At 30.9% G+C, this 9,230-nt stretch overlaps 1 protein-coding gene across 1 annotated transcript; it reads right to left on the reverse strand.

Moving 5' to 3' along the window:
- Positions 1-1,073: 1,073 nt before the first annotated feature.
- Positions 1,074-8,140, reverse strand: LOC114168218 (chlorophyll(ide) b reductase NOL, chloroplastic). Its single transcript, XM_028052958.1, has 13 exons — positions 7,841-8,140; positions 7,076-7,144; positions 6,301-6,362; positions 6,113-6,199; positions 5,221-5,288; positions 5,098-5,146; positions 4,927-5,012; positions 4,335-4,392; positions 3,281-3,331; positions 2,265-2,315; positions 2,152-2,193; positions 1,577-1,687; positions 1,074-1,430 (listed from the first exon to the last, which is right to left on the reverse strand). The coding sequence occupies exons 1-13, from the start codon at positions 8,103-8,105 to the stop codon at positions 1,383-1,385; spliced, it is 1,047 nt and encodes a 348-aa protein (XP_027908759.1). The 5' UTR covers positions 8,106-8,140; the 3' UTR covers positions 1,074-1,382.
- Positions 8,141-9,230: the final 1,090 nt, after the last annotated feature.

A 9,230-nucleotide genomic window follows, 5' to 3' on the forward strand; every position in this document is an offset into this window, starting at 1 on the left:
ACTCAAGTGGTGAGAGTAGCAGGAGGCTTGAAACACAACACTTTAGGGCTAACCTTGTGCGTGGTTGGATGAAACTCATTGGCAATTAGCTCGGTAGAGCAGTAGAGACTACCACAAGTGCAAGCATCCGATGAATCAGACTAATTATACTTATCTGGATAAGTCGTGTCTTGAGTTTTAGTGTATTGTTGGCGAGTCATCACATGATTGGTTGATGTATGTATCTCAGACTATGAGAATGTATGCAATTGTATGATAAAATGTTTTTTTCTAGCTTACCCTTTCTGCTTGCTTGTGTGTTCTATGTGTGATTTTCTCCTTTTACGTTTTGTGCGTCAGAGTGATGGAATTTCCATTGTGTAGCCCGACTTGTGGTTAGATCTCATTCCTTCAAGTACCACCTGTAGACACTATTGTCTAGGTCTTTGGTTAATTGTCAAACTTTTACTTTTTATTTTATTATTGGCATCACGGTGTGCTTTAGCTTTCTTTTCGATATGTTCAGATGACTATAAGATACTTATACCTTAAGCCTTGTGTCATTCTGATATTTAATTTATGTAATGTTTTATTTAAATAGATTTATCTATTAAAATAAAACGTTACAAAATATATATATATATATATATATATATATATATATATATATATATATATATATATATATATATATATATATATATAAAGGATGTAAGCAATATTTTTCAAACGTATTAGAGAGGGTGTCAATGTATAGTTGTTATGTAAATTTCTGAATAGGAAGGGTATCCTAGAAAAGAAACAAAAAAGACAAATGTATATTACTAAAAAAACGTTATCACAATTAAAAAATTCACAAGAAAAAATGTTTTTGTTGTGTATTTTAAATTAATACAAAACACTAACTAAATAAATTAAATGTCATTTTATATTCTACATTGATAAAATTAACCAAAAAAAATATACTAAATGTCTTAATTTATATAATTAAATAACTGTAAATAAAAAAACATGTACCATATATTTACAAGAATTAAAATGATAATATACACGTATGAGTGCAGAAGTTTGTCAAGTCAACAGAATTTTGTCTCGGCAAATAGCAATTCCCACAATAATTCTATATGGTAATAATAATATTACTAATGAGTTTCACATTAAGAAAGACGTTCTTATTGAAAATCATTACATTAAGAAATGCTTTCACGATTCATTTAATACTTCTTTCTCATTGCCTAAAGGTAGTTTATCACCTATATCTACCCTTAAAACATGTAAATTCTAGTTTCACCGAGAATAATAATAGAAAAGAATGGCTTAGAATTTCAAAATAAATGGAGGGGGGATGAATAGACATCTAAAACAGAAATAAAAGTAGCACATTGCACAAACTTTTATGAAGTTCAATCTTCAAGAATGTATCGGTTCCTTCTTGCCCCGAATGCCAATCTCTGTAAAGTTACAGGAAATGAGGCATGAAGTTATAAACAAGATTGAAATGCTAGATTATGCTATGGAATGGAAATGTGCATAGGTGAAACTAACGATAACGCATGCAACGAAGTTGACTACTATAGATTAGGCTTTATCTCTTAACTGAAAATATCTGGGAATAGGCTTTCAAACCGGTGAGGAATCGAATGTATGTTGGTTTCTTTGATCCGTTTGCAGGGATGGATCTAATGTTTGGAACTAAGTATTCTGCAACCTGTCAACACCACATCGTTTGATCAATGAGCTGCATATGTCATGTCATCCAACACAAAATAGAAATCACATCGTTTGACAGTCCTTAATCTAATAGGTTAATCTTTTGGGTCTACGAAAGTAATCATGAAGGATTTTTTACTTGCAATATATTACTCTTACTTGAGTTTGTTTACACGTTGTTCGTCTGATAGACTTGGCTAGTACGAGATTTTTAATTCTCAAATAAAGTAGAATAGAATATTGGATAGAGTATTCGAGTGTTTAGTTCTCTTATAGTAACGGCTAGCTTATGAGAGTAGGTTTTCCAAGTGTTTGGTGCTTATCATAGTCACAAAAACCAGGAAAATTTTGCAGCATGAATGAGCAAATAGTTCTAATGTATATCAGGTGAGAATAACGATGGTAGATTACAGAGTAAAAAACTAGCTTATGTATCACCATTCCCTGCTGTGAAAATCTTACCACTTCAGCCGGCTCTGCCAAGACATTAATGAAAAACTTTGCCTGCACATAACAAAGAAGTCAGTACAAAACACAATGAAAAATATAATAATATAACTTGGTTGCAAATCTACCTGCTTTGTGTTAACACCAGACATGAGAAGATCCGTCGTAACCATTCCTGGCTGCAACATTGAAAAAGGAAAAAAAAACAACAACTGCTATAAACATGGATGTGAAAACCAAACATTAAAACTTTAGGAGGAGTCCAGCATATAATAAACAAAGAGAAATTAACACTAATTTTGCTTAGTTTCTAAAGGACTTAATTGACACACAAAATCTTGGGAGATCAAATTGCACATAGTCCAAACTAGAGAATTCATATTGAAACTATAAATAATTCATTATACCATAAGTTTGTCTGATAGGTAATAGAATAGGTAAATTATTATTATTTTTTTTTTACTAAGGCTAACAACATTATTTAACCTAGTGGATGAGCAAGGGAGTTATTGTTGTTGTTGTTGTAAGACTAACATAACTTTGCTACAAGTTCCTCACCACCAAGTTCCATCACAGTGTACAAGGTAATAAATATTTGTATGTTCTTGAGCACATTCAAGCCTCCTCTAGTAAATGAGGCTCTAAAAGTAAAGGGATTCTCAGTTCTAGTAACACAATAAAGGGAACTGGAATGACTCTGCAAATGAAAAAGCATGTAATATTATTATTATTTTTTTTTTTATGGAAGAGTTGCTAATTTATTATATGAAAAAAAAAAAGTGTTTTTAATCTCTATACTCTGTTAAATGTGGCCAAGGTCCTTGCATATATTAATAAGTTTTTACTCCTTAAACTATAAAAAGCATGTGACTTGGTTCCTTCCTAACATCTTAAAACATGATGAATTCTCAAGGGAAAAGACTAAATCCATATGCTTTTAAGGTTTGGAGATCAAATTAATCAATATAAAAATACTGTAAGTTTTCACTACCTTTGGTCGAAAGTATACAAAAAATAAAACCTTTTTTTCCTTTATTATAAATTAATAACAATGACACGACAACACTTAAATTGGAGAAACATGCAAGCTTTTGTATCCATGCCCATAATATATTTCATAGGATATAAAAAAGAAAAAACCTACCGAAAGATTATGCACTAGGACATTTTTAACATCTTGCATCTTCAATTCTGCCTGTGAAATGTCAAGAAGACGTATTATATACATAGACATGTATCTCCGTAGCCATAATTGTAATTCTTATTCAAAGAAATCTATTAGAACAATGAAGGAAGAAGAGAAAGGAGAAAATTTGTATCTAATATGTCTAACGGAAGAATAGAGAAAAACTTTACCAGCTTAAAACGGAAAAAATAGCTACAAACGTCAAAACACCATGTTGTAAGCAGCTAAAGCATTTTGGCTGAATAATTTAACTTACAATTCTACTAGATAGATCAAGGCATTGTTTGTCAATGCAGGAGCCCAACACATACTTTAATTTTAAATATTGTCTAGTTTCGCTGATTATTTACCAATAGTATGTGATATGCTCATTTATTTTTTAACACCAAGAATTGCATTAAGAGAATGACAATAAAATCTACGACTTATCAAGGAAATGCGTTTCATCTAGATGAATCAAGTTGTATCAAAACATTATACTGTAAAATCAAGTATATAGACAAATCCTTGACTTTTAAACCCTTCTTGAAGGTTTCATCCATAGTTTTTCTTAGTTGCAATCTTGACTAGGGCCTCCACAAGTCTCCTCCACAAGCTTAAACCCCCTAAGCCAAGATTTCTACAAAAAGTGCTCCAAACTTTCTCTGCAATGCATTTCTAATTCCATCTTGCCTAGCATGTCTATTCATTCCCGCAACATTCTTACCCTTGCTAGTAAACCTATCTTGTCAAAAAATTTAGAATGACAATACAAAATATGTTTTGGTAGATTTTTTATTGGTCTGGTTCATCTTTTCTTTTGTAGATAGTAGATAAGAACCATAGTTTTTTTTTTTTTTAAAACAAAATAAAGCTGGTAATTTAGTAATACACGTCTCTTATTTATTAGAAGAGCTAGGAATCAAAGAAAGGAAGAATCGATAAAAACCACAAATGGACTACAAATAAATAGAATCATAGATACTCAAGGTACATGAACAGAAATAACAATTTTAAAATGCAAAACAATAACCTGTAATGACTTTGTTAAGTGCACCACACTTCTCTTTGTTGCTCCATATGCAGCAAACCTAAGAAATAGAGGTAGAATTCGTGAATTGTCACCATGGCATATAGGACTGGTGATAACTTTGTAAGTTGACAATTTCAACTGGAATCTACAGTGCTTTCTTGGATTTAATTCAAAAACTAAATTCAACTGACACCACCGATTATATGTAACTCCTAGGCTTTGCTGCCTTTGCAAGTATTGCAGAAATATAAGACTTACTAAAGTGAAGAAACTATAATAAACTTAAAAGTACACATAATCTATCACTTTCATCAAAATGTGACCAAGTGAGATGCTATATAATTAACAAATGGTTAACAATAACTGATTTGGTATGTTAAATAGCAACTGATTAATGATTAATGACCATCATAAATATTTTTGTTATGTTGCAAATAAATCATACAAGACTTCTGCCCAGGGGATCGCTATATAAGACAAGCTTTCTAGATTTATAGAACCCAGGAAGCAGTATGCATCACTAAGCAACCATGCCTAATAAGCATTGCACCAAAACCATGGATGAAATACTCCAGTAAATCCAAAAAGGTACCTAGGAGTTGGCCTCCCATCCGAACCTGCTCCATCAATATTGAAAATATGACCTCCTCGAGGTTGGTCCACCATCATCTTGATTGCCTAAATGGAAACTAAATATCTATGCATAATAGTGCACTCACTTTGTTTATATTTCATGTGCCTCTTAGATGAGAATATATTTTACCTCTCGACAACATATCATCAAGCCAAGTGTATTTGTTGTAACCACCTCACTGCAAGCAGAGAATAAAAAATGCTATAATTTAAAAATTTGACATTTAGAGTAGAAGGTGCATCGCACACTCACATAAGATCTTCATCTGAAGCCTCAACAAGTGGCTTATAGCTATACGCATTTGATCCAGCATTGTTGATCTACATAATTCTCAAAATAAAGTTAAAAAAATTAGAATTAGTGTAATTGGAAACATATTGAATGAAAGGCTGGAACTAATAATAAAATTGATAAAAAAAAGTCAGTATTCCTCTAAGGAGGAGAGTGGAAGGGAAATGCATGTTGCTAGCTGTAAAAGACAGCTGACCGTAAATGAGATGTATGGAACAAGATGATTAAAGAATTATACAAAGCTTATTTGTCAAGTGCTATCTAAAGTGTTGACTCCAAAGAGTCTAACAAGAGCAAACTGACACAAGAAGTAATTAAGAAAACACAAGCTTCCAGGTACTAATGGCAAACATTTACTACAGTCAGGTCTCTGGTTCAAGTTCCACAATAAGGAAGTACCAAGTAAATAACGGTGTGGCTAGTAATATAAACTATCCAACTTCTAATTGGTCATTTGCTACAATCTAGTGTATATATAAACTGCACGCTTAAGCATACTTTTCATGAAGTTAGCACAGTAGCAGATTATAGGCAAGACACTGCTAATTCTTTAATTTGTAGATATAACTGCACTCAGAATTGTTTATTTGCAGAAAAGAAAACACATGCCACTTCAAAATAAAAAAGGATCCGAGTAGAACATGTTATAATGTCATTGAACTTATCATATGAAATCTGGTACTACAGAAAGTAGTTTAAAAAATCATTTCTAAAGTCACAAGAACAGCAGCTTAAATGGTCAGACCATGACTTCAATAATAAGAACTAATTAAAATGAAATCTTAGAAATATTTTCCCACCAATATATGCAAAATCAACAATCACAACAGGAAAAGAAATCAAACACTAATACCCATATATCAATATATTTCAGTTTTTCTTGAGCAAATGAAACTAAATTCTTCACATCCTCTGCATTTCTCACATCACATTTAGCTCCCTGCATGAAACAAAAGCAAATACGTAAGAACACACATGCAAACCAACTATGTATTTGTCATAGTAGGATTACTATTAACAAAGAAGTTCAGGAGGAGGTACCCACACATACTGCTCCCCAAATTCTACTCTCAAGCTCTGGACAGCAGCCTCTACCCTTTCATCTATTAAATGAAAATAAAGATACAGAGAAAGACAAAAAAATTCAGATAAATAAGACTGTAAAATCCCAGGCATTCAGAAATAATTTGTAACGTGAATTAAAATTTCAAGAGAAGAACAGATAACAAGAACTGGGACTAATAGAAAGTAAACAGGTGCCCATAAATGATTATCTGATACAACAAATATTTTAAAAGCAATGTAAGAGAATAACTGATTTACTCCAATGTTCAATCTCCAAGAGCTAAAAAAAAGTAAAATTATGATTAGAGCTGAAAGTATTACTTGCATATAGTGGAACTTTAACCTAAGACCATACTGTGTCATGGGTTCACAATTTTACTTTCCAAGAGCAATAACAAAACACAAGTTTCCAGGGCCTGAAGGCGAACATATATTAACTGTTATAATTTTGTGATTGAAGAAACTTTTCGACAACAAAATCAAGCCTTAGAGAAAAAAAAAAATAGCATGTAAATATGTTTCTTGTAGCCAAAGTAGATTAAGTTTTGCAGAGAGTTCAAACGATTTTTTTTTTCAACCTCTACTAACATAATTAAAGGGAGCTAAGTGAAAAAAAAAAAAACGTGATCACCATTGAATCAACAAAAGTGATATAAAATTTTGAAAGACATTGAATAAGTATATAAAAAATCACAAAAGTAAACAGAGTGCATGTATGAAACACATTGAAACACCAATAATTTTTGCACACCTGATCTTGAGCAAATCAGGACGTTGTCACCAGCTTTTAAAAACTCTTTCGCCAATGCATACCCTATTCCTGAATCATATCATATCATATAAAAAGTATAAATGGAAAATAAATTAGAAAATATCCAAAAAACAAAAAACAAAAATTATGATGTGGTGGTGCCCTTGTGCATGCATTTACTTGTGACAAACAAAGTCTACTTATCCAAGTTCCAATTAATTTGAATCTCTTGATTTCATCCGATACTCACAATAAAAGTCCAAGAAAATTATATTTTCAGCTAAATTCTTAAATGGAAGAAAGTCTGCTCCAAGTAGAAACAAAAAATTAATTAGTATTTCAGCATGGGATAAATATTTTTCAAATTCATAATAAATAAATACTTAAAATACATAAATTATATTTAAAATTTATAATGTATGCTTTATTTATTATGATATCAGATTATTTTAAGCTGAAAAACAGTATTCAATTAAAAAAATTAATTAGACACGAATAAGATATTTTGGCTAATATTACATATAGTGCCTGAAATACATCTTAACAAAAACGAAAAAGAATTCAGAAGGTTTAATTATAATTGACTCTACTGTTGTCTTAGAATAAATGAAACCAGTAATAGACTTAAATTTACTTCAAAAAAAACCAGTAAGATATTTTAAGACGTAGAAAATGAAAATTTAAGAGTCATTTTTCAAACAGTAACTATGTATTTTTTTTATTTATTATTGTAATTCACAGTGGAAGAGTGTATATTGTGTTAACCTTTGGTTGAGCCAGTAATCAAAACGTTGTAAGGAGGGAGCATGGGCTGAGTGTTCCTAGAAGCCGTTGCGAGACACGTCGGAGAGTTTGAGTTTCGGAAAGCCAAGAGAGAGAGGGTGGCTGTGGTGGAGATGCAGAGATTGTGGCGGGAAGCAACAGTGTAGGGTATGAAGCGGGAAGAAGGTGAAGAGAGGGAAAATTGAGAGTGCGAAGAGAGCTTTGGATATGGAAAGTGGAAGAAGGAGAGAGTGGTAGTTGCTGCCATTGATTTGATGCGAAATTGGAATGAGAAAAAAAAATGTGAAAATAGATTTTAAGCACGACAGATAGTTCACGTGGCACACCACGCGTCTTCGTGTGGCATTCACTTGATCACTACGTGGTCTAGTTAAACCAATTTAAAAATTTTAATCTAATTTATAAACTAATGAGTAAATATAATTTAATATTTAATTAAACTAATTTATTGCGTCATAAATTTATTTTTGTAAATAGTTTAAATATTTTATGATAATCGTCTATTTTAGAAAGATTAAAATTTTATAATTTAATAAAATAACCAAAGTATTTTAAAAAAAATAAATTCCATTTAATTAAGAATCCAATTTTTTATTTCTCAAATTTATATTTTATCATTTTTGTATTTTTTCCTTTAACTCATTTTTTATACTTTGATTGAGATGATTTTAACTTGATTAAAATAGATACACTTCCCTAATAACTTCTTTTCGATCAGTACATGAGGACAAAATATATAAAACCGTTTTAGACAAGTACCAACGTGTACGCAATAAATGCTGATACCAGGGCTGATTCTTCCTTTATCCTATAATTACATCTGCATTCTTATATTTTTTAAAATTTGTATTTTAACTTTTATTTTCAAATTTTACGTTTTAAAATATGCAATTTGAAATATAAATTTTATATTTCAAATTATATATTCTAAAATATAAAATAAAAAATATATTTTAGGACAATTCGAAATAACATTTTGTATTGTTCATAATGTATTTTTAGGTAGAAGTTGAAGGGTGCCAATGAAGAAAGAAGAAAATGATGAATGAAAGAAAAGGGTGTACCTGTGAAGGAAGAAGGGGAGAGAGGAGTGTGCTGGTAAAAGAGGAAGAGGATGAAGAGAAGAAAATAAAGAGAAATGAATCATTTCACAACTGGTATAGTTTAAAGGGTCTCAAACTCAAAAAGGGTACAACAATTAGTATAGTTTAAAGGGTAAGTATCATAAGGGCACGGATTAAAGATAATTAATAGACACAAAATTTTACAAAAATATATAGTTAAGTGTGATATTAATTAAAATCTGACCTAAAAACTATTAATGCAATTTTATTTTAATTAAAGGACAAAAATACCCATAAGTGATGTACAT

Source organism: Vigna unguiculata, chromosome 11 (genome assembly GCF_004118075.2).
Source record: "Vigna unguiculata cultivar IT97K-499-35 chromosome 11, ASM411807v1, whole genome shotgun sequence".
Classification (NCBI taxonomy): Eukaryota; Viridiplantae; Streptophyta; class Magnoliopsida; order Fabales; family Fabaceae; genus Vigna; species Vigna unguiculata.